We start from the raw sequence: 26187 nt of genomic DNA on the forward strand, positions 1-26187 counted from the left end.
TTAATGCATTAATGCTATTAGTGGTGATATTTTTAATGAGATGAATTATTATTGATTTTTTAAATAGAATTTGGGGTCTCAAAATGCAATCTTCCCCCATGTGCCAGGCTGGTTGGCCAGCCCTGATAACAGCTGTCAAACATTATCATGTGCAGCAATTAAATTACACTGACACCATTACAGTGTTCGACAAAAAAATAATTATAAAAAGATAAAAAATAAAAAAATAAAAACATTATAGTAATTTTTTTATTAATATATAATTAAATTACTATGAGACCATCGCAGTGTTCCTCCCTCATAATAACACCAGCACGCACGCACACAAAAGAATAATTTGTAGCCATTGTTTGGGTTTTCTTGTTTCATCAGTTTCTAGTCCGAGCTCGAAACCAAGAAACGAAAGTATGTTCCCAATTTCACCTGTATTGAGTCCCATAGTCTCTGTAGTGATAAAAACAGCTGCTTCCTTAATCAGTGACAGGTATGTGGCTGTGATCGGAGTCGAGGAAGATATCCAAAGACTGTCACATACCATGTCTGCAATCGAAGCTGTTCTTCGAGAAACAGACAAGATGCAAACAAAGTCTGAACCCCTGAAAGATTGGCTTGAAAAGGTGCAAGACTTTGCTTATGACACAGCAGACGTTCTGGAAACTCTATCGGCCGATGCGTATATGTGGAAAAGGAAGCAAGTACGTAGCTTAAGATCAAGCATGCACAAAATTTTCATTGGGTATAGCATAGTAGATGATGTGACCAAGCTGTTACGAAGGCTAGAAGACATTAAGGAAGGAAAAAAACTGTTCGATAACATCATTAGTGCCCCGGGTATGATGATGCCTGGTTCTGAGACTGAACACGGATACGGACACAGATACGGATTTGGTCAAACACACACCAGTTCTCTCTTGAACAAATCGCAAGTTGTCGGCAGGAAAGATGATAAAGAGAAGATAGTGGAGATGTTGGTGTCCGCGGCGTTGGATAAAGATGTGAGCGAGGAGGAAGGATACATTGCTACCATTGCCATTGTCGGGATGGGAGGGGTAGGCAAAACAACTCTTGCTCGATTGGTCTACAATGATGATGCAGTTAAAGACCATTTTCAGCGCAGAATATGGATTTCTGTCAATTTCAATTTCAATTTGGACAGGATTCTACAAGAGATGAAGGTATCCCTTTATGGGAAGTCCTACAATCCAACCGTGTCTATGGACAGCGTACAAACAGAAGTTCACAAGTTTTTGGCCGGAAAGCGTTTTCTGCTTGTTCTAGATGATGTTTGGACTCAAAACATTACAGACTGGGAGCAGCTGAAGGTACCCTTGCCTATATTAAACCTTTCACCAATCTAGAGGTTTCAACAATACAATTTGTTACTATCCAAAAAATAAAATAAAATACAATTTCTTCAACTAGGTAGGTAGTACCATTACTGTTTTCTTGGTTATATAAATAAAATTTGAATGAACACAACATCAAAGTGTTGTATTTTTAGATGTAAAATTAGTAATTAAAACATTCATAATCTACAAGAATCTTTAGTTTAGATTGTGAACTTAGATTAGTTGAATCCAATACTTATTTTTTAGAGTATAAGGCTGTATAGCCCGGGAGGAGTGTCCCGAATCTCTTTTGATGATTTCCTTATTGTAGAATTTGTCAGGTAGATTATTCATGAAAAAAAAATTTGATTAATTGGACATATGTAATCCCACAACAAGGCCACGTTTATGTTTAAATAAAATAAACGATTAGCATGATTTTGATAATTTTTTAGAAAATAATTAGGTCCTAATCATGGAGTTACGCTTATCCGATTAATCTCATTTTTTTATGTGGATGATATGCCCAACATTTAGGGTTCAGTTCATTAAAATAGACTTGGGACAAACCCATTGGGTCGTCACAACACAGTTGCTACGACAACACCCACCCTTTGTCCTATTTTTTAACGTATCGGACCAATACTATAAGAGCTAAAAATAGTTGTGGGTAAGGGTGACTCAAACTGTACAAGAGATTGGCGAATTAGAATTGATCATTTTTCGATATGAATCCAAATATGAGATGACCCGATAACATGAATAATTAGTTGCACATTTTAACACTACAACATTTAAGAGTTTTAGAGATCAAGTTTTTTGTCTCTAAAAGTATAAATTTTGTTGAAAAAAATATTTAGAGACTAATTTTAGTTGTCACGAGGATCGTCACTAAAAGATCATTTCGAAAAATCAAAAAAGAGACTGTTAGTGACAAAATTTTAAAAATGCCACTAATATATACACGTTTAGGGAAAAAATAAGTTGGATCCACAAAAGTTTATTTCTTTGAGACAAAACTTTTGATCTCAAAAGGTTAGTAATTCATCACTAAATGTCTAATTTTGTCGTTAAAAATAAAATAATAACACTTTTGGCGACAAAAATATTTTATTCTTAAAAAGTGATTTTGTCCCTAAAATTTTGTCTCTAAAATCTTTAATTTTTGTAATTTTATTTTTACGAAATGGTGCCATGACATTTTTTATGTAATTCCATCTACCTTAATAAAAAAAAGTATGCATAATACTAAGCTTCTAAGGCTAATGTTTTTCTTTTTCATTTAAGATATATATTTTTGTTACCTATTTTAGAGTCAATCTAGTAAAAAATATATAAAATAATATGGTATAACATTTTTAAATTAGGAAAAAACAATTGAGTTAAAATCAAACATTTTGTGAATAATTTCTAATCTCACCAGACACTTAGTGTTTTTAATTAAGAGTAAAATTTTTGATATATGACATATTAACATGACACGAACTGAAAATGCATAATATGATAACATGAAAAATAAATAGATTGAACTAGTGTTGAGATAATTTTGACACGAACCTAAAATATCACCACATGATGCCCACCGTAGGTTGGCCCCCCCCCCCCCCCCCCAAAAAAAAAAATTTAAGGCGACTGCCTCTCCTAGGGGCTGGCCCTGGCAGTGGCATAACATTAATCATGATCATGAGCACCACATGAGCCTCATATGTAGTGAAGGCTGTTAAATGACAGAACATCATATGATAACAATTAGAGTTTGTGATACAGTTAAGAGTGGTTAGTGTAGTTAGTTAGGGTAAGTTCTTATATATTCTCCTATCCATATAGGAGTAACGTAATCAGACTATATAATTAGCTTTTGATTCTTGAATTCAATAGATCAAAGCTTTTCTTCATTCATTGATCATTGTAAATTCTGGGTTTTATATAGTGAGGCTTTCTAAACTCATGATGTTAATTTTTATAGGCTTTGAAACTTTTTTGTTTTTTTATTTTTATGGATCTCTGACTAGGTAATCCTGGAAAATGGGGAAAGGGGCAGCAGAGTCATTGTGACTAGTCGAAGCAAAAGAGTTTTCGGCATTCGAGCTAATCCCTATAACTTGTCAGAAATGGGAGAGGAAGAATGTTGGGATCTGTTCAAGAAGCATGCATTTCAAGGTAATAATACATCAGGCGATGCTCGCAAACGTCTGGAAGATATTGGCAGGGGAATTGTGCACAAGTGCCAAGGTCTACCTTTGGCTGTCAAGGTAATGGGACTTCTCCTATGTAACATTGAAGCAAGCAAATGGGAAGATATCCTGAAAAATGATATATGGAAGGTAGAGCAGAACTTGAAAGAAGGGGAGGAAGAAATTTTACCTGCTCTAATGTTGAGTTTTATCCATCTTCCTTCTCATCTTAAGCAGTGTTTTGCCTACTGTTCTATATTTCCAAAGGGATATGGATTTGATAAGAATGAACTGGTGAAATTCTGGATGGCTGAGGGATTCATTCAGCTTAGTGATATAGAAAGGATGGAGGATAAAGGACTTAGGTACTTCGACGAGTTGTTAGCAAGATCATTCTTTCAACCAAATGATGAGCCCGAGACTAATTGTAAGATGCATGATCTCATCCATGACTTGGCACTCTCAGTTTCCAGCCGCTATATTCACCACCTAAAGGATGATGGGAAGTGTGATGTTTCTGAAACATCTCGTTATGTGTCACTGGTTTGTAAAGATGTTGAGCAGCCTATTATGAATATAATTAGCAAGTCCAGAAGAATTTGCACTCTTCTATCGCCTACTGAGTTGTTCACCAAGGAATTTGGTCAGGTCCTCCTTGAGCAAATTTTTCACAATTTGAGGTACATTCGTTTATTGGATCTAAGTTCAAGCACACTCATGGAATTGCCTAAGTCAATTAAAGAGTTGAAGCTGTTGAGCTACCTTGACCTGTCAAAAACTGAAATAAGACAGCTTCCAGATGCAATATGTAGCCTCCACAATTTACAGACCCTGAAACTCTTGGGGTGCCATTATTTTTCTGATTTACCCAAGGACCTCAGTATCTTGATCAACCTAAGATATCTTGAGGTAGATGAAATATTTTGGTTCAGGTGCTCAACATTGCCACGGGGAATTGGGAGCTTGACTAGTCTACACAATCTACACAAGTTTCCTTTGGGCTGCCAGAAAGGATATGGAATTGAGGAACTGAAGAACTTGCTGTATCTCACAGGAAAACTGCACATCTCAAAACTTGAAAATGCAGTGAATGCATGTGATGCTAACTTGAAAGACAAGCCAATGCTTCGAGAGTTGGTTTTGGAATGGAGTGAAAGAAATTTTCAATTGACGGGAGAAATAACTGACGAGAGAACACTAGAAGACCTAAATCCTCACTCAAGTCTTGAAGTGCTCAGAATTATTCACTATATGGGTACTAGAATTCCGACTTGGATGAGAAGCGGGGAACTCCAAACTCTAAAAGTTCTTTCCCTTTATCATTGCAAAAATTGCAAAATCCTCACCCTTGGTCAGCTACCTGCGCTCGAAGAGCTCTACATCAAAGGAATGGAAGAGTTGGAGGAATGGCATGAGGAGGAATCACCATCTATGTATAGACTGAACATTAGCAACTGCCCGAAGCTAAGGAAGTTGCCAGGTTTTTTGGGTGACTTGAGAGCTTTGAAGATCAAAAAGTGTGATTCATTGGAGGCTCTTCCAGTAACCCCATTTCTGGTGTTTCTAATCCTTATCGACAATCTTGCTTTTGAGGGTTGGTCTGAACCACGCATTTCATTATACCCTTCAAATGACCAAGACGAGCCCACGCCCAGCTCTTTTGAGAATGATCAAGGCCATCCCCTCCGCTGCATATCTGGAAACAGTCAATTCCAACATGATCAATGCCGACTTGTGTTATCCTCTTCAGGGTATCTAACCCTAATGCAGCATACGATGATTCATCTCTTGGAATTGAAAATTATAGGTTGCCCCAAGATTCAAGGTCTACCACAATTTTTTTCCCCACAAAAACTGGAGCTCATTGGGTGTAATGACCTCCTGCAAGCCCTCCCAATCGACACACCACGTCTCCAGGTATTAGCATTGGACGCATGCCCTGATGCCACCTTAGTGCAGGCAATACCTCACAGCCCCATTATGTACTCTTTAGCCATTTCCAATATCTCAAACCTAGTCTATCTTCCTGCATTGCCTGAGCTCCCTCTGCTTTCGGCACTGCACATACGTGGCTGCAAAGATCTCAAGTCTTTGTTGGACAGAGAAGGGTCATGGCAAAGCTTGCCAAATCTGAAACTACTATCCATTCGGGATTGTTCTCAACTTTCAACCTTGGCAGATGAAGGGCTTCCTGCCTCGCTTGAATGTTTAATTATTCACTCATGTGCCAATCTTCGGTCTTTAGGCCCAAGTTGGGTGTTGCGGAACCTTAGTTCCTTCAAGGATCTTTACATTGACGATTGCCCTGAACTTGAGTCCTTGCCAGAGGAGGGGGTTCCTACTTCACTTCAACATCTGCGTATTAAGGGGTGCCCCCTATTGACGGCGCGATGCGAAAATGAGGATGGAGGAGGCTCAGATTGGCAAAAAATTAGGGACATTCCTGACTTGCAGATTGAGAAAGTGGCTCTCAAACCTCGTGCATCTTCATCAGCTCGTAGTTACTTTCCATACTGTTGTAAAGGTAAGTACTTACTACCACCTGCAACGTATTTTCCACATCTTGTCCCTTAAATGGTTTGTACTTCTGGTTGTTCAAATACAACTATTTTTGGAGGGAATCATCTTTTGAAGAATATAGGTTTAAGTACTTGGCCTATATTTATGGAGTTACATTAACTCTAACCTTTAAGATCAAACATGATTCTATCTTCAGGAATTGACACAAAAGATACAGAGCAAGTGGAACAACTCAAACCAGGCAGCTTAAAGCAACAAGGTACTTTCGTCTTGAGCAAGAACAACTACAACTAAATATTTTGTGTTGGCAACTTCATTTCCATGCATGGGAATATGTTTATGAGTGAAGCTTCACTGTATTTGCAGGACAAAATTCAAAAGGGAAGATGGAGCCTGGAGGTTCTTCTAATTCAGCAGAAAATCGTAAGTGCGCAGCAATACAATAGCTACGATACATCAGGAAAAATTTAATAAACATAAGCATTACAAAGCTCAACTTCATACAACCATACAAGGCCTGAAATTTGTATTATTTAGCATTTAAGAAAGTAAACCTACCCTATTAAACTCCTAATTTAGTTGTAGAACCAGACCTTGATAGCATTGGCTGGTATGTGTTAGAACTAAGACTCAAAAAGGCCTAATTTATCGTGACTCCTAGTCCTAAATTAGTTGTGACCACAGTTTTGTGAAAAATGGCTGCCCAACTGGTGACCAATTTATTGAATTGATAAAATTGGATGGGGGCAATTCTTCTTTCCAATGGATACATATTAGCATAGAGGTTATTATATTTAAAGGAGCAACTACTGTTTTTGATGTTGAAGCTGTAAATTGCATCATTTGTACTTGATTGCAAGTTTCAGATCGACAAAGGTTTTGTCCAAGACTTTTTTTTTTTTTTTAGTTAGTTAAAAAGAATATAAAGTCTATGATTTTTGTTAGGTTTTATTTCTTGGCAATCCCGTTTGACAAAACTCCTTTGAGTTGTAATTTTATTCGCATTTTTATTTCAGTGAGGCTATGAGTTGTTAGATGCGAATCCAACCCGAATCAAGCATTTCAGAGAAGTTTGTGATGATAAAGCTTTCAAGATTGCCACTTCGCTGATTATGACGGGGATCGAGCTGCCCGGTCAGCTCGCGGGGGTCCAGGGGGCAGCGCCCCTTGGCGGGTCCGGGGCAGCGCCACGGCGGGGTTGAGGGGCAGCGCCCCCGAAGCAAAATGCAAAAATGCATTCAAAGTTACCATTTGATCATGTTTTATTTTTCCAGATTTTCCAGTTTTGGCCTGTCCGCTCGAGCGGGACATCGGGCGCTCGAGCGGGGATTGGAAGCTCTCAGCATCTCTGCAGTCGCCTGTAAAAATACTGGAATGTGTGATTTTACGCTCGAGCGGATTCTCCTACGCTCGAGCGCATCTCAGTTTGTTCGCACGCAGTTTTGGTCAGTCCGCTCGAGCGGGCTGTGTTGAGCTCGAGCGGAGATCGCGGGACAGATTCTATAAATTCGCGTATTGGGTCAGATTTTTAGGATAACTTCTCCAGATCTTCTTTTTGGTTTCTAGGGTTTATATCTGGGATACTTTGGGAGTTTTCTTTGATGTTTTTATTGAGTATTCAACTCATGATCTAAAGAGAGTACATCAAAGGTTTGTTTGTTATACACAAAAGAGAGAGTTATTCTTCAGTTGTGGATTCTGAAGAATTCGAGCCTGAAGCTTTGGTGGAATCCGGAGTGGCTCATCAGAAAGACAATTCCGTGGTGAAGATGGGGTTGGAAGAGGCACATAGAGGTTGGTTCAATTAGGCGTTGTGGATTCGCTAGGTAATTGAGAGTATACCTGTGTAATTCCTTTAATTCTTCTTAGTGGATTGTTCTTGTGGCTGTTGCCCGTGGTTTTTTGATCACAGTTGGAGGTGTCCAATTGTGGTTTTTTTCCACGTTAAATCGCTGTGTCTCTTTGTCTTGATTGTTTGATTGTTTGATTGGGATTGTTATATTCTGCTTAAAATTGATACATAATCACAAATCAACATCTAGGGGATTTCTAGATTTTTCAATTGGTATCAGAGCAGGTCGTTCTATTTTTTTAAAAAAAAAAAAAATATTTTCTTTTAGAACGAGATCTTGTTTGGGTGGACTGAACCAACAATTACTGTTGATGGAGTTACAATCCCCAAACCAATTGATCAGTGGGACACAATTGATTACCAAAATAGTAGCTGGAATAGTAAAGCTATCAATTCTCTCTTTTGCGCTGTCACACCTGAAGAATTTAGTCGTATTTGTAATTGTGAAGTCGCAAAAGAGGCTTGGGATATCTTATAAACTATTCATGAGGGCACTCCTTCTGTTAAACGCTCAAAACTTCAAAGGCTCACATCTAGTTTCGAAAACCTTTCAATGAAAGATAGTGAGACCTTTGATGAATTTTATGCGAAGTTGAGTGACATTGTAAATTCCAGCTTCAATTTAGGTGAAAAAATTCCAGAATCCAAAGTTGTGGGAAAAATTTTGAGATCCTTGCCCGATCGGTTCCAACCAAAAGTTACGGCTATTGAGGAGGCTCAAGATGTTGACAACCTCAAGCTGGATCAGTTGGTTGGAAATCTCCAAACTTATGAGGCACACAGGAATTTCAAACAGAAACAAAAAGATATTGCTTTTAGTAGTGCTCATAAAGTTAGAGAGGATTCTGATGAGGATTGTGATATAGATTCCAAGATTATGGCTGCTTTTGTTAAACAATTTAAAAAATCTTTTTTGAAAAAGAATCCCAATCTTTTGGAATCTACTCATTCTCATAAATCTAAAGGCAAAGATAAACTCAAAATTAATTCTATAGCCAAGAAGGAGAAAGGAAAGATACAAGGAAACTCTGAAAGACTCCAATGCTATGAGTGCCAAGGATTTGGCCATTTTGCTCAAGAATGCCCCACTCGTTTGAAGAAGAAGAAAGCCCTTGCCATCACTTGGGATGATGAATCTGAATCTGATGAAGATGAAAGTGACAATGAAGGTCAAGGCGAAGAGGGTCATAAACAATTTCTGGCTTTCATGGCGGCTTCCGAAGCTGAAGGACAAACAGATTCTCCAAAGAGGTCAATTGAGAATATCACTGATGATGAATCCTCGGAGAGCGATCATGAAGAGCTTGAGCAAGCCTATGAAAAGTTGTACAAGGAGTCTCTTAACTTATTCAAGTTGAATGACAAACTCACAAAGAAACTCAAAGCATGTGAAAGTGAGAATGTCAAACTTAAGGAAGAGATTTCCGAGGCCAGGATTAATGCCATCAAGGCAGCTGATGATCGACAAGTTCTTTGTGGAAAATTGTTGACTTGTGAGACAGAGAGGAATGAGCTGCTGCAAACCCATGCCATGTATGAAGAAAAGATTGAATCTCTTGAGATGTCACAAGTTGCTTTGGAAGAACTAATGGTCAAGAAAGAGAAAGAGCTCAAGTGTGCTATGGCTACCATTGGTCTTTGGAACAAAGGATCAAAGACTTTGGAGGATATCATTGGGTCTCAACACATGAGTTGTGACAAGAGTGGCATTGGCTTTGGTGGTAAGAAAGAGCAAAAACAGAGGGCTTCAACATCTCATGATACAAGAACTCAAGGAAAAGGGGGACAAAAGATTCAACAAGAGGAAAGACTTCTCAAACTCCCTAGAGTTGGTAAGGTAAAAGAAAAGAAGGTACACCCTGTTTTTATTTGTCATCATTGTGGTATGCATGGTCATATTCGCCCTTATTGTTATAAGTTGCATGGGAGAGTGCCTCAAAAGGGTAGAAATTCGATTTACATGTCTAGGCGGAATACCAAGATTCATGCGGGTGTTCACTACACCACGACACTTACCAAGACCGCTAGACCTGATTTTGTTAAGACCAAAAAGATTTGGGTGAGAAAAGTTGACTTATGTTAATTTGTTTGGTCGTTTTAGTCTATAGGTTTTTGTGTTTTTTTTGGGTCTTTTAATGTGTGCTTGTTTGTTTTTTGTCTTGCTTTGGTTAAGAAAAAAATTATAAAAAAAAAAAAAAAAAAAAAAAATCCAAAAAGATTTTCTTAGTATGGTTTTGCAAGCTTGAATTTTTTGAGTGGTCCTTGGTGCATATTGGAATTGATGAGAATATCCATTACTTGTTAATATATGTGTGCTTTCTATGGTCATTACTCATTTTAGAGTGTGTGTTTTGTGATTAGTATGTCTCATTCTGTACACACTCTTGGATTAGCAAATTCTGGAGTCTTCCGCCCTAGTGATTATTTTTTTTTTAGGACTTCTGGCATTGAATCTTTTGCTTTTCTAGAGGAATTGACCTATACTAGCATATCATGGGTGATGTTGAGTCTCTTAACCACCTACCATCTTTTTTGCACCTCCATGGCTTTCCCCTTAATTCTTTGTAGTCCAGCCATGAGGAAAAGGCTACCTCAGAGTCACCAACCAGGCCATCCTTATTATATCCATGCTTCTCTGGTTCGGTTTCCATACTCTTGAGCGTGTCAGCCACCAATGATTGTGCAAAAGAAAAAGAAAAAAAAAAAAAAAAAAAAGGAAAAATATGCACAAGAAAGAAAAGAAAAAATGTGAAAAAGAAAGAAAAGAAAAAGTGTGTGAAAAAAAAAAAAGGAAAAAGATTCATTGATTGAGGGGGAGCCTCCGCCTTTACTCACCAAATACCCCTTGATTCCTAGTGGTTTGACTTTCCTTTGTCGTGCTTAAGATTCTCTTGTCGGAGGTCCAGCTTTCATATCACTACTAGGATTGAATCTAGTGTTTGTCGAACTCCAAGAGTCACACACACACTTTTTATCATGGGATCTATGCTTTTCACATAATGCATCACTTTCTTGCATGAGGAATCTTCTACAGACTGTGCACATTGTGTTTTCTTGTAATGGTGCTTCTTGGATAATCTTATGTGTTTTAAGGTACTAATCTGAAATTCCTTACTTGCTCCACCATATTATTTTTATCATTCTCTTCTTGTTCACTGTTTTTCAGTGTTTGTGGTTGCTTTTAGTGAGGGGGAGTTTGGTTCATCTTGATTTGGGTGTGTAAGTGAGTTTGGTTTTTCATTGCAAGAGTTGTTTAGCATGAACACTTTGTTATGTCTGATAAGGGAGATTGGCTATATGTTTTGCATGTTGCTATACTCTATTTGCCCTTCTTGTATGTTCATGGTTTTTACATCGTCATATCATTGCTTGTGGGGTTTATGATCTTGTTTTTGTTGTTTGAGAGTTGTTGTTCATGAGTCTTAGTTTTCATCTATTCATGTTTTCCATCTCATGTTTTAAGATAATCGTGTCATATGTCTATTGCTTTTTCATATACTATTGTGGGACTAATAGTTGTTTTGGAGATTGTGGCACTAATAACTATTTTGCAGATCAAGACCTTGAAAAAAGAAGTTGGCTTTTGTTGGCTGTCATGGGTTGGGATGTTTAGGATTTTCTTTGTTAGGTGTGTTTTGTCACGGCATTGCCAAAGGGGGAGATTGTTAGGTTTTATTTCTTGGCAATCCCGTTTGACAAAACTCCTTTGAGTTGTAATTTTATTCGCATTTTTATTTCAGTGAGGCTATGAGTTGTTAGATGCGAATCCAACCCGAATCAAGCATTTCAGAGAAGTTTGTGATGATAAAGCTTTCAAGATTGCCACTTCGCTGATTATGACGGGGATCGAGCTGCCCGGTCAGCTCGCGGGGGTCCAGGGGGCAGCGCCCCTTGGCGGGTCCGGGGCAGCGCCACGGCGGGGTTGAGGGGCAGCGCCCCCGAAGCAAAATGCAAAAATGCATTCAAAGTTACCATTTGATCATGTTTTATTTTTCCAGATTTTCCAGTTTTGGCCTGTCCGCTCGAGCGGGACATCGGGCGCTCGAGCGGGGATTGGAAGCTCTCAGCATCTCTGCAGTCGCCTGTAAAAATACTGGAATGTGTGATTTTACGCTCGAGCGGATTCTCCTACGCTCGAGCGCATCTCAGTTTGTTCGCACGCAGTTTTGGTCAGTCCGCTCGAGCGGGCTGTGTTGAGCTCGAGCGGAGATCGCGGGACAGATTCTTTAAATTCGCGTATTGGGTCAGATTTTTAGGATAACTTCTCCAGATCTTCTTTTTGGTTTCTAGGGTTTATATCTGGGATACTTGGGGAGTTTTCTTTGATGTTTTTATTGAGTATTCAACTCATGATCTAAAGAGAGTACATCAAAGGTTTGTTTGTTATACACAAAAGAGAGAGTTATTCTTCAGTTGTGGATTCTGAAGAATTCGAGCCTGAAGCTTTGGTGGAATCCGGAGTGGCTCATCAGAAAGACAATTCCGTGGTGAAGATGGGGTTGGAAGAGGCACATAGAGGTTGGTTCAGTTAGGCGTTGTGGATTCGCTAGGTAATTGAGAGTATACCTGTGTAATTCCTTTAATTCTTCTTAGTGGATTGTTCTTGTGGCTGTTGCCCGTGGTTTTTTGATCACAGTTGGAGGTGTCCAATTGTGGTTTTTTTCCACGTTAAATCGCTGTGTCTCTTTGTCTTGATTGTTTGATTGTTTGATTGGGATTGTTATATTCTGCTTAAAATTGATACATAATCACAAATCAACATCTAGGGGATTTCTAGATTTTTCAATTTTCATTTAACAAAAATGAAAATTAAATTAAATATTTGGATTTTAAACATCCAATAACAAAAGCAGAAGACTGTATCCAACACAACTTTCAATATGTTGTAAATTAAAGGGTAAAATCCTCTTTACTCTCTGTGATTTGAGTCTAGGTAGAGCACTTGACCTCTGACATTTAAATATATGTAAAGTGCCCTCAAGTTGTTTTGATCCATTTTGGACTTTTACCTCCCTGTCATCCTATTATTTAAGATTTCCAAAAAAAAAGAGAGGAAAAGATGTGATTGATGTTATGCTATGCACTGTAACTGTCCCTTTATGTCTTATTTCTTTTCTTTTCTTTTTTGAACTGCTTTCTTTATGTTGATTTGGATTTGAAAATATACAATATAAATGCACACATTACACACAAATAAAAAATACAATGTATATATAAATAATTTATTTGATTTTAAAATTAAAATAATATTTAAAATAAAATCAAAACCAAATGTGTATCATGTGAAGGATTGGAATTATTGGGTCTTTACCAATGATTTTTGGTTGGGTGTTATAGAAGGGAGGAAGAAGGGGCTATAGTAGGGAGGGTATTAAGGTTTTTTTTTTGTAGTTTCTGTTAACAGAGTTATGCATGTTAGTCCCAAACTATGTGAGTGTGAATTGCATATTTTCAAATGGCAAAGAGTAAAATCCTCCGAGGTCAAACCTCGATGAGGTAAAAAGATTGACTTGTAAGGCTACCTCGGAGATCAAAGCATGATTATATTCATTCACATGAAAGCGACCAAAGTAACTGAACTCAATGTTTACGCTGTGTTAGTTGGGGGATTTGGAAATGGAAAATGAAAATGTGTGTAAAATTAGGTGAAAAATAGATATATTTTATTCATATTTCACCTATTTTTTCATTTTCCCTTTCTAAATCATTTCTTAAATCCCCAACCAAACACAGCGTCAATGTAAACCGATGTTTTATGTTTGCATTTTTCTTGTGTTTGTGCATATCTGTTTGTGTGTGTGCTTGTCTTGGACGAAAGAAAGCGTATGTACATGAGAGAGGAGAGAGATGCATTTGTTTGGGAATTGAAGCTTTGTAATGTTTGCAGGACTTAAGTTGAAAGGAAAGGCCGTGCAAGAACAGAGAGAGAAACCTTTGAGTTCAATTGATCATGGTGAGTGCTCAACAGTATCAGAGGGTTAGTTTTTATTAGCCTCATTTTTTATTTTATCTGTGGAATCAAATAGTTCAAGATCAAATATAAATTGCATGAGTTGATGCTTGAAATAGTATTATTTACTCTAAGTGGAAATCAGACTTTCCTTCCATATCTAGAACTTTGAGTAATACTGCAGCAATAGGAATCAAATAGTATTATTTTTACGAGTGCTGTTATTCAGGTCTAAAAATTAGACCCCACTTCTTAGACTGAATGATTCAATTAACAATCAATCATCTTCTTGACATATCACCATCTCTAAAAAGTAGGTCTAAAAAGTATACTTCCATATCATTTTTCTATTTTTAATTGTATCTTACATGAACTTTTAATTTGTTGTTAAATTAAAGGGTTTAGTTGAACCGAAATTTAAGCATGACACAATTCAGAAGAATCTTAGATGTATAAAAACAATTTAACTAGCGAAATAATATAAATGAACATAAATTATGTTTTCTTTGAAAGAAAATAAGTCAGAAGAATATTCCTTATAAAATATGTCAAGTTTCATCTTCAACTTGAAAGAAATTGTAGGACTATTAACTTCATAATTTCACAATTGAAAGTCAAGAGATAAAGATATATAATGCAACTTTTTAATTTGCAATGTTTGCAGCACACAATTTAAAGAAGGAGACACCACAAGAACCTTCTAGTTTGATATAACACTATAAAAAAAAAAATTAAGATTTTAGAAGCCAAAATTTAGGGACAAAATTATTTTTTAGGAACCAAATATTTTTATTGTGAAAAGTGTCATTATATTTTTAGTAACGAAAATTAAAAATTAGTAATGAATTATTATCTTTTGGGGACCAAATATTTTGTCTCAAAAAATAAACCTTTTTAGACCAAATTATTTTGTAGCTAAAAGTGTATTTATTAGTGATATTTTCAAAATTTTGTCGCTATAAGTCTTGTTTTTTACTTTTCGGAATGATTTTTTAGTGACTATCCTTACAACAATAGAACTTGATTTCTAAATTTCTTTCACAACAAAATTTTCACTTTTAAAGACTAAAAAATTTGATCTCAAACTCTTATATGTTGTAGTGTAACATAGTAAGTTGATCATCATGATAAGTATAAGCATATAGTGAAATTAAAGAAATTATATTTAGACCGCGTTCAGATTTTAGATTTCAGTGGTGATTTGTGAAGGAAAAAGAATTGACATCCATTACTTTTTCCTCTTTAAATTTTTATTTAAATTTAAGTTTCAAACACAACCTTATAGAAGAATTTCAAATAATGAAACATGAGTAAATTATTTGCAAATCAATAGATTACAAGTGAGTCATGTGCCAGTTATGAATGAAAATTGTGTAATTGATTTGGATTTAACCAGGCCTTTGGCCTAATGGTTGTATAACCCTACTTTGTGGTGTAAGGCTATATTAGGAAACTGTCTCTTCCTAATCAGGATTGGTAAAACACAAAATAGTACACAAGAAAGGTAAAACAAATCGAAGAAATCACACACACAAAACACAAACATTTATGTGGTTCACCCTAAAATAGGATTACGTCTATGGTTGCTGCGGTTTCACTATAATCATAAAACAATACAACTCTCTCTAGAAAAGATGCACCCCTTTTATTTATTTGTAAGTATAGAAATTAAGACAATGTGAAAACAATAAGAAATTATCAAAGTACTCAAAAAATTTGGGCCGAGGGGTAACACCCCGGACCCTTGGGGAAGACCCCCCAAACCCCCATTCAATGCAAGGCTCAGTAAATAGTACTTATCAAGGACCATAAGACCCAACACGCTGTTGGTTCATTTATGGGGAGGAGTTTGATAGTCGTAGTGTTTATTTTGGGAGTTGTATGCAGTTGTTTGGACTAGTGATGATTGTTAGGCTCGGTGATGGTCAGATTTCTAACTATTATGGGGTTAATGGTCAATTTGATATGATATTTCTCAATTTGTAATTTCTCTTCTACTGCCAATTAAAAAGAAAAGAAAAGAAAAAAAAATAAAAATTTTGCAATTACTTTTCCATTTCCTATTTATGTTGTAGTCTCCCTTCATTTAAAAGTGCAAAATGACAACCATGTCTAATTATTTTTATTTTTTTTTATTCAATCAGTAAGAGAGTAATTAAAAATGGGGGCATATTGACTAGTAAATTCCATATCCCTAACTTATGAATGACTCATTTAGTCCCTTAGATATTTTGTAATCCAAAAAGTCTTTCCTATCTCACATTAAAATCTCTCAAATGAATTATACCCATATTTGAAAAAAAAAAAGTATGCGAATATAATATTTCAAATTGAAAAATCGTAGTTCGCATATTAGATCCCATTGTCACATTTTAATAATGACACATTTAGCAAAAGTTTAATAAGACAAAAAGTAGAATGATGCTCAGAATGACACATTAGACAAAAATTTAATAAAACAATATAGCTGTTGGCTTATTTTTCCTACGAAGGAAAATATCATAAATGCGAGTGTGCCAGCAAGGATTGAAAAAATCCTTACAGATTAAATTCAAGCCAATTATCAAGCGATTGTGTTGACGGTTCTTTTGCCTCAACGAAGAGGACTTCAAATTTGCCAAGTGTAGCGAAAAGAAAAAGTAAAAGAAGAAAAAGGGACGGAGAAAGATGATTGAGTGAACAATCAAAGTAATAAATACTTACCTCTACTCCTATGCTTCGAAAAGAAAGTACATAAAATGCTTCAAAATGGAAATACTGAAAATAAATGCTTCGAAATATAAATCTATGTTAAACTACTCCTAAGATAAGGAAAATGACAAGAAATATTGAAATCAATTGTCTTTGATTTGAGTTCTGGATCTTTTACAATGTAGCCATTAATGACTATTTATAGAAGAAAAAATACAGCAATAACTACTTAGTAACTACCCATTTCTTCCATCTTCATTCTTGTCTTGCCATGTGTCCTTCCACTCATCCACTTTGTCCTCCCACTCATCCACTTTGTCCTTCACATTCTCCATTATCTCTATAACTCCTTTTAACTTCCAAATGAATAAAAGGATGTCACGTGTCCTGCAATTATATAAATAATAAATAATAATAAAAATTGCAGATTTATGGTGTTAACATTACCCCCCGCGGCCCTTAAAAATGATGTTTATTTGAATTTTTGAAGGGCCGAACCAAGCACATGACTAACCTAAGCAGCAAAGTGCTTCGAATGATGTAACAACACCAATAAAGCGCTTCGAATGAGTATGAAATTATGACTAGATGACTCGAATTATTACTAGTAACAAGCTTCGAAAGTGATATAAAGGACCAAAATCATTCTTCGAAGGTCGATGGAACCGACAAAAGACGAATTACATCCTCAAAAATACTCGACAAAGTTTCGAAGGTTCACAACCACCATTATTATTTCTTCGAAGCTGTTGTTGATGCAAGATAGAGTGCTTCGAAGCTTACAAAATTATGGCAAAACGGCTTTCGAAGCAACTTATGGCAAAACGGCTTTCGAAGCTGTTTTTGGCCAACATTGTGGTTATTCAAAACTTATATGTTCTGGTTCACACATAATTAATGAAAATATTAATTTTGTGCTTCGAACCAATTATTAATTCTTCGAAGACACCAAAACTGTTGTTCTTCGAGCCAACTTATGATGCCAAAAACAGGCATTATTCGACAACTAATTAATTGTCATTTTACATATATTTGAAGAGATGTACACATTTCGAAAGTTTTCAAAGTTTTATACAGTTTCGAAGGTAAAGTAATCAACCTTCGAAACAACTCTTGATGTTTCGAATGTATCTTCAAAGCTTTATACAGCTTCGAATGTGAAGTAATCAACCTTCGAAACAACTCTTGATGCTTCGAATGTATCTTCGATGCTTTGATTGTGTACATACAAACAATTGGCCATCAATTTGAAAAGATAAGCCATTCTCAGCCATTTATTTAAATGCACAGGCTTTTTCTAGCCAAGTTCATGCATTTTAAATGGTCATCCCTTGTTCTTAGTGCTTCGAACTCATAAGAACAATTTGTTAATTTTATTAGCCACATCATCATAATTATATTTTGATGTGAACCACAAATCCAAAAAGGATTTTGAACACCAAAAGTCATGGTATAGTGTGACCATGAAAATTTATACTTTTTGACATTTTGAAAAATGTCAAAAATTTTGAATTCATGAACAGTGGCTTGTTCATTATTCTTGACCATGTTTGTTTTAAAAACAAGACTTTTGCCGAATAGGTTTTCATAATTATTTGGCAAAGTGGGTTGTTTTTCCATGTTAGCCATTAATGGCTTATGAAAATCACCCATAGATATATTATTTTCATGACTTGACTCTCTAAAATTTGGTTTTTGGACCCCTCGAGTCATACATGGAACATCATTCTTAGCCAAATTTGGCTCAAGAACATGCTCTTTCGTTGTGTTAATTTCATAATTTGGCTCTTTTAAAACGAACTCTTGAACCCCTCGAGCCATTGATGAAATCAATTCTTTGCTTTTACTATTTTTAATCATGGAAAAATTCAGAAAAAATTCAACAATTCCGACCATTAAAGCCTCAGTTAAAGACTTGGTAGTGAGAGTTGATAACTCATCATTCCATTGGCGAATTTCCATATCAAGTTGATGAATTTCTCCAATTAAATGGTGTCTTTTTTCTTCCACCAAATAATATTGTAAGGATGAAAGTTTATTTCATCAAGAAAATGGATCTCTTCTTGAAGATCCAAAATTTCTCTTTCACGCCAATATATTTCATATTGACAAGTTCGAATGGCGAAATCGAAATCGTTTGTCATTTCTTACACTTAGCTGTCCCACCGGGTGTGCCAAAAAATGTTGGCTTATTTTTCCTACGAAGGAAAATATCATAAATGCGAGCGTTCCAGCAAGGATTGAAAAAATCCTTACAGATTAAATTCAAGCCAATTATCAAGCGATTGTGTTGACGGTTCTTTTGCCTCAATGAAGAGGACTTCAAATTTGCCAAGTGTAGCGAAAAGAAAAAGTAAAAGAAGAAAAAGGGACGGAGAAAGATGATTGAGTGAACAATCAAAGTAATAAATACTTACCTCTACTCCTATGCTTCGAAAAGAAAGTACATAAAATGCTTCGAAATGGAAATACTGAAAATAAATGCTTCGAAATATAAATCTATGTTAAACTACTCCTAAGATAAGGAAAATGACAAGAAATATTGAAATCAATTGTCTTTGATTTGAGTTCTGGATCTTTTACAATGTAGCCATTAATGACTATTTATAGAAGAAAAAATATAGCAATAACTACTTAGTAACTACCCATTTCTTCCATCTTCATTCTTGTCTTGCCATGTGTCCTTCCACTCATCCACTTTGTCCTCCCACTCATCCACTTTGTCCTTCACATTCTCCATTATCTCTATAACTCCTTTTAACTTCCAAATGAATAAAAGGATGTCACGTGTCCTGCAATTATATAAATAATAAATAATAATAAAAATTGCAGATTTATGGTGTTAACAATAGCACATTTAAAGAATGATACATTTGGCAACAGTTTAACAAAACAATAGTGCACATTTTAGAATGATGTCCAATTGTCACATTTTAAAACAACAATGCACATATTAGAATGATATCCCATTGTCATATTTTAATAATGACACATTTGACAATTAATAAGACAACAAACACGCATTATCATGATATCGGCAATCTCACATTAAAATCTCTCAAATGAGGCATATCCACATTTGATAACCAAACGTAGTATTACCTACAAATTTGTGGAAAATAGAGTGAAAGAATCTCACGATATATCTTTCCAAATTCAATGGGACTTAATTGTTTAAAAGAAATTTTATGAGACTTTCCGATGCTTGCTTTTTTGGGATGGGATTTTGGCATAAATTTCCCCTGGAAACATTATATCAAATTGGACAACTAAAGTCCAACCGATAGTTAGAAAACCCAAAAATCACCACTAGCCCAAATTAGCGAATAAATAAACAACTACATACAATCCCATATGGTGAGGAATTATCCTGTCTTCTGAGAATTTCATGTTGGTTATATGCTCAACAAATAATAGGGAGCTAAATGAATACATGACCTTACAATCAAGGAACTAATGGACAAACTATACAATGTTATTGGACGGAAACACGGACGCGTTGTCTTCCAAACTTACTGGATAATTTCTGCATATTAAGAAAGAAATAAACCACCATAAAAAATACCAAATTCCTCTCCATAGGAGTTCAACACAATATTGAATCATGTCCAATGTTGAATCATTAAATCCCATTGTTTTATTGTAAAATTTTTCCACTAAACTATAACCTAATATTGTTTGATTGATAGGTTTACATGTCGAATATGTAAAAGACTATTAATGATATATATTGTTAAAATTTCATTTTTTAGAAAATAATAGTAAAATTTAATTACTTGAATTACAAACATCTAATGATAGTAACATTACGGAGGTGTCCTACACAAACCTTCAATGTGCTTTTAATTAAAGAGTAATGCTACACATCAGGAAAAGAATATCATGAAAAGTTTCATGAAACAAATCCAAAGGTGATTGTATAATATACAATAAAACATTATAAACACTATAAACTAATCCAAGGGTGGAGATTCTTCATGAAGACTTTTCATGATACTTCTTTCATGATACCTAGTATTCTTGTTAATTAAAATAGTTGAGCCAAGAGATATAATGCAACTTTTTACTTTTTGTACTGATAGCAGTACAAGACTTAAAGGGGGAGACACCGCAAGAAGGACCTTCTACTTTGATAGAACATGGTAAGCTGATCGTCATGATATAAGTGTAGGCATTGATGTGAAATTGAAACTTTTGCAAGAGCCATTATATTTTGGAAAGAAGAATTAATTGCAAATAAGATATGCAATTGATTTGCAAATCTTTTTATTTTATTTCATTTATTTTATGTTTGCCATTTATATTATATTCTCAATATATTTACAGGTTCAACATGACAATTTTATTCGATGATGAAGGTTTAAATCCCATCATTTAGTGTGCAACACGGATTCTCTAATTACAACCAAGTGTCACTTGATTGCTAGTTTCACATGTAGAATATATCCAAGACTATTAATGATATATATATTATCAAAAATATTTTCTATAGTTTGGTTTTATTAGAAAACTTAATTATTTGAATTACAAATATCCAATGATAGTAAATTAAATTAGGCGACCCAAATTTTAAACATGACATAATTTAGAAGAATTTTAGATGTATGCAAATAACATGTATGAAGGGGAGCTCATTCTTGTGAAACCCTTCTCATTTCTTTTAGCTCAACCTTTTAATTAGGAAGAATGAGAAAAAAAGGAAAATATTTGTAAAAAAAAAAAAAAATTAATTGGTTACCCACATAAATAATAAATTTGCAAGTAGTTTCATTTCTTTTTTTTATATTCCTTTCCCTCTGCAACGGCTATCATAGTCTCAGTGAAGAAGAATTTTAGATGTGGAAACAATATGAATGAACGTAAATTACACTAAGGTTAATAAGTCAAAAGAATCTCCCTCACAAAATGCCACTACCTTTTGGAAAAATTATTAGATGATTTTCTATAATCATCTGACATTGTCTACGTCGGATTCCTGATAAATAAAAAATTGCAATCCCACATGAAGTGGATCATTCTTTATCTACAAACTACCTAACAAAGGTGAATTATTGTATCCCACCTAAGGTTGCAAACTAACCGAACTATTAGCTTGAATTTGGCTCGTTTGAAACTCATTTGAGCTTCGTTCGCTTATTAAATGAATGAGTTTGGGCTTGATTTTTAGGTTTGTTTATTAATCGAGTTGAGCTTGAGTAACCCCAAACTCGGCCTTATAAGGCTTGTGAATATAAAGAAAATAAATTAATATATACTTTTAACAATATATCAAATAAATTTTCATTAATTTATTTTATTTGTTTATTTGTATTTGATTTTTACGTAAATTTACATATTTGATTGATGGCATTTATTATTAATATTTTATTGTACATTTCGTTCATAATTTTCTTTTTCTTTTTTATTTTAGTAAGTAAATTTTTTTGGGTAAGTATTTAATTAGTAAATTAATTCCAGTGTATTTTTTTTAAAGCTTGAGTTCAATATCAAACTCGGCTTGTTTATGTAATCAAGTTAGCTCGAGCAAAGCTCGAGTTTATCAAATATTTGATGAGTTGAGCTTGAACTCCGCTAATTCTTAATAAACGAGATTGAACACTCAAAAGCTCAGCTTAGCTCGGATCGGCTCATTTGCAACCCTAATCCTACCCATAAGATTTCCCGCTACACCATTAGTTTGAACTACCACACATGGTGCTCCAGGATATGAAATAAAGAAATCAGCACAACAGAACTTATAAAATCTTATAATTAAATGTAAAAGAGATAAAGATTCATGTAACTTTCCACTTCACAATTTTTGCAGGACAAAATTTTAAAGGGAAGACATTGCTAGGGCAATCTTCTAGTTCAACAGAACATGGTAAGCTCGTCAGCATGATAAATCTATGGGAAAATTACCATTCAGTGTGCTTTTAGGAAAATAAAGTACGCATTCATTGAAAAAAGGAAAATACTTTGGACGCCCAATGGGGTGACCCCCACGACCCCACTGATTTTTGATTGTATAATTTTTTTTTTTTTTTTTGACCTTGCCCTCACAGCCCCCCCACGTGGAGGTGGGGGTGCTGGAGATCGCCCCCCACTGGGGGTCCCCAACAGGGCTCTTGAAAAAAGAACCATGATAGAGACCCCCTCCAATCACCACCCCCAGACGCACGTGGCGGGTGATGATTGGAGGAGCAGGAAAAAAAGAAAAAGAAAATGTAACCGATGAGAGAGACGGGGGTCAAGGGGGAATAAATTATGATTTTAATAATTAATATTGATATAGGTTATCATTTATATCTAATTAATTTTGTAAATTTCCAGTGGTGAGTAATTTTCCCAAAATTCGTAAAGTACATCTTTCCACTGAACTACAGCCAATGTTGCTTTTACTTGATTAAAATCCAAAGCAATGTAATTTCAATTGTCTTTTGAAATTCCAGTACATTGTATATTTCATTGCATCCTTCTTGAGAAGCCATGGCTATGGCTATATCCTCCATTGACATTATTTGATTCCATTTTCTCCTAATAAAAATAAATATTATGAGTTCCCTTATGAATGTTGTTGATCTGAGCTCAGCTAACTTATCTCATAAATTCTTTATTTACAGAATTAACTTATCAATCATCTTCTGATGCTTGTTCAATCCATGGAATAGTTGAACTCAAGCCTGAAAATGAGACTGATACCCAGTTGAAGATGGAAACAATGCTCTCAAAAATGAATTGCGGTGGAGATGTCATTGATTTGGAGCAGGAAAACTCTCCCTCGCCTACTCTGAACACAGTGAAGAAGCTTGAGTTGAATCCAGTAGTGGCCCCCAACTCCAAGGCTCTGACTGAACAATCACAAACTAGTCCTCTTCTTACAGTAAGCTATTTATTATATACTATGATAGATCAAACTTTCTTCATTCATGTGAAGTGATACGTTCTAAGGCTGTGTTTTGATCACGGATTTGGGTAATGATTTGAAAAAGGGAAAGGAAAAGGCGAGGGAAATTTTCTCTTTTAAAATTTCTATCCAAATCCATGATCTAAACACAGTATAATTGTTTAGTTTTGGTTCATTGGAGGAGGGGGAGTTGAACTTGTGCCATCCTAATGATGAACACCGTTCTGTACTAACTGTTTCCTCGGACATTGTCACAGGAACAACTCACTGATGGTCCATGTTGGAGAGAATAATCCTGATCACCTTCAAGCTCCCGTAGATTCTATGCCAAATGAGGATGATGGTGTGGAAGATACATTTGCCAATCCAGATAATAACTTGGACCTGATCAAATATGAGCAATCTGAACTGACTAAGGTGAACAGGACTATCCATTCCGTTCTACATCTGAGCTTGTCTGACGCTCTTTCTTCACTCGGACAAAATCAGATATTGTCAGCAATGGAAAAGCTGATTAAATCTCCAAAAGTCTGGGAAGATCAGAAATCCATCTTGAGAAATCTCCGTCAATTCTTTAGCCGCATTTCTTCAGAGTACGAATCATGCAAATCCCAAATTCAGGAAGCTGATAAATTCTTTCAAGATCGAGAAACACCAATAAGTTCTCAGATGACCGTTGATGACACGACCCTTGAAGCAAATATTTCAAACTATGAGAGGGAAACTTCAATGTGGGAAAAGAAGAAACAACTGGCCAATGACAAGTTAGTTGCTGTCAATAGACAGTGGCAGAGCTTCAAGGTAATGGTAGTGGATTGATAAAATTGTTTCATTCACAAACTTCATTGAAATACTAATTAGTTAACTGGTCTATTTGGATGTTACAGGACTCTGCTAACCAATTTCTCTAGCTGCTCCATGGTGAATTCAAATGATGAGGAAGTTGTCCATATATTGTAAGAGTACAAGTTGTGCTTGTCCCAAATATGAAAAGCTGATCAATTCTCCAAAACATCAAGATTAATAAAGCTGAAACTCATTAGACAATTCTAATTTTATAATCTCCGTTTGTACTTTCTTTTCACCCTTATGTATCTCGGCTATAACAATTTTTAGCTCGTATTTCTTTTGCTTTCTCTATTATGTTCAAATATTTTTGAGGAATTTTTATTTATTTTTCCCTACTATTCTTCTACCAATGGTGAATAAAAGTTATGGGTTGGTTTGGGAATTTAGTAACTTTTTAGTTTTTTGACTAAAATATGAGGTGGAAAAAAATTAGTATATTTGAAATGATTTTTTAATTTTTTACGAAAAGATGTGCAAAAAATATAGAGGAAAAAAAAAACCTTTTACTTTGTTATATAGTTCTTGGGCTTTTTAACTTTTTAGTGACTTTTTAACTATTATTGTAAGTTTCCAAACTTGTCCTATGTTGGAACAAAAGTGGGGATTGTGTTCCAGATAGAAACTAAACTTAAAATATATGAATCAAATTATTCAAATTGAAACAATAGAAATAAAAGTGAAATTTTGGTCAGACTATAGTGTAATTTACCCTTTTCTTTCATATTCAAATGTTGTTGAGTTTTTATTTATTTTTTCCTCGTACTCTATCAATGGTCCAATACAAATTCTTGTTAGAATAATTATTATTATTATTTTTTTGTTTTGTTATATAGGGTATCCTGGACCAGTTTATGCGTGCTAGACAAGTCCCTACAGTTTGAACAACTCTTCATGCTACAAACCACAGTAAAAAAAAATCTTGCTTTGGAAGGCTTATTCGGACTATAAGCACTTCGCCTCTTGCACACAAGCTGGCCCAAAATATCTTAAATAAAAAAAATAATAAAAATAAAAAAATTTGGAACAAATGTAGGGATTGTGTTGGAAAGCGAAAAAAGAGTAACCCAGAAGAATGCTTCAAGGCATAAACAGGTCATTGTAGGAAATTTGACGACAATAGCACTTCATTAATATCAATGAGTGTGTCAATGGCCACAGTAGATAAACTGCAATACATTAGCTCATACTTGAACGGCATGTGTAATTGAGGTAACTGGTTAATACCTCAGTTTTTGGCATATTTGTTTTTGAGCAAAATCTGGAGTGCCCTTGTGGTTTCCTTAAAGCACCAACCCTGTTTTTCAAAAAGATTCTTAAGTTATTCTCTTTCTTAAGATCTTGTTAAGGTTTCTAGTACAATAGTGAGAAAATGAGAAGAATACCCCACTTGAAGACCCTCACCTCCTTTGACCCCAACCTTCAAATTTTGAATTTTTCTTTTTGGGACAATTACAAAAGAAAATTCAGGATTTGAACTTTTACAATAAAATAAATCTTGAGTTTTTAATTTTATCTATTTAAATTTTAATATTTTACTTTGTTTTCAATCTAAATTATTCGCTTATTTTTGTTAAGATAGAAGACAGTTTTAGTCCTTAAAATATGAGTCTCCCCAGTTTTAATCTTAAAATCATGATTCAGAGCTCTAATGGTGGAGCTCTAATCAGAGCTCCACTAATGTGGCAGGAAGAAAAAAAAAAAAAAAAAAATACATGCATCACATCATCAATGGATGGGGTCCACTGCCAGCTCATTAGAGCTGTGATTAGAACTCTAAAACATTTTCCTCAATTTTATCAATTTGGCTCTTAAAATTGTCAAATTGAGTCCATTTAGTTCTACCTCTAACGTCCGTTACATTGATAACGGAAAAAATATTTTATCCTAGGATATAAAACAATTTGGTCCTAAAGTATGTATTCTTGTCATTTTAGTCT

At 35.1% G+C, this 26187-nt stretch overlaps 1 protein-coding gene across 20 annotated transcripts; it reads left to right on the top strand.

Moving 5' to 3' along the window:
* The first annotated feature begins 208 nt into the window (after positions 1-208).
* On the top strand, positions 209-24575 carry LOC114310519 (putative disease resistance protein RGA3). 20 transcript variants are annotated; one of them, XM_082916146.1, is made up of 10 exons: positions 209-1322; positions 3341-6026; positions 6219-6281; positions 6389-6445; positions 13762-13851; positions 20598-20657; positions 22322-22378; positions 23118-23377; positions 23659-24202; positions 24289-24575. In XM_082916146.1, the coding sequence occupies exons 1-9, from the start codon at positions 408-410 to the stop codon at positions 23692-23694; spliced, it is 4224 nt and encodes a 1407-aa protein (XP_082772272.1). In that variant the 5' UTR covers positions 209-407; the 3' UTR covers positions 23695-24202; positions 24289-24575. The 20 variants fall into 20 exon arrangements, with proteins under 20 accessions (XP_082772272.1, XP_082772276.1, XP_082772273.1 ...); XM_082916150.1 differs by having other exon boundaries at positions 23166-23377; XM_082916147.1 differs by having other exon boundaries at positions 20601-20657.
* Positions 24576-26187: the final 1612 nt, after the last annotated feature.

The sequence above is a fragment of the Camellia sinensis genome, chromosome 2 (genome assembly GCF_055761805.1).
Source record: "Camellia sinensis isolate YWXY chromosome 2, ASM5576180v1, whole genome shotgun sequence".
Taxonomy (NCBI): domain Eukaryota; kingdom Viridiplantae; phylum Streptophyta; class Magnoliopsida; order Ericales; family Theaceae; genus Camellia; species Camellia sinensis.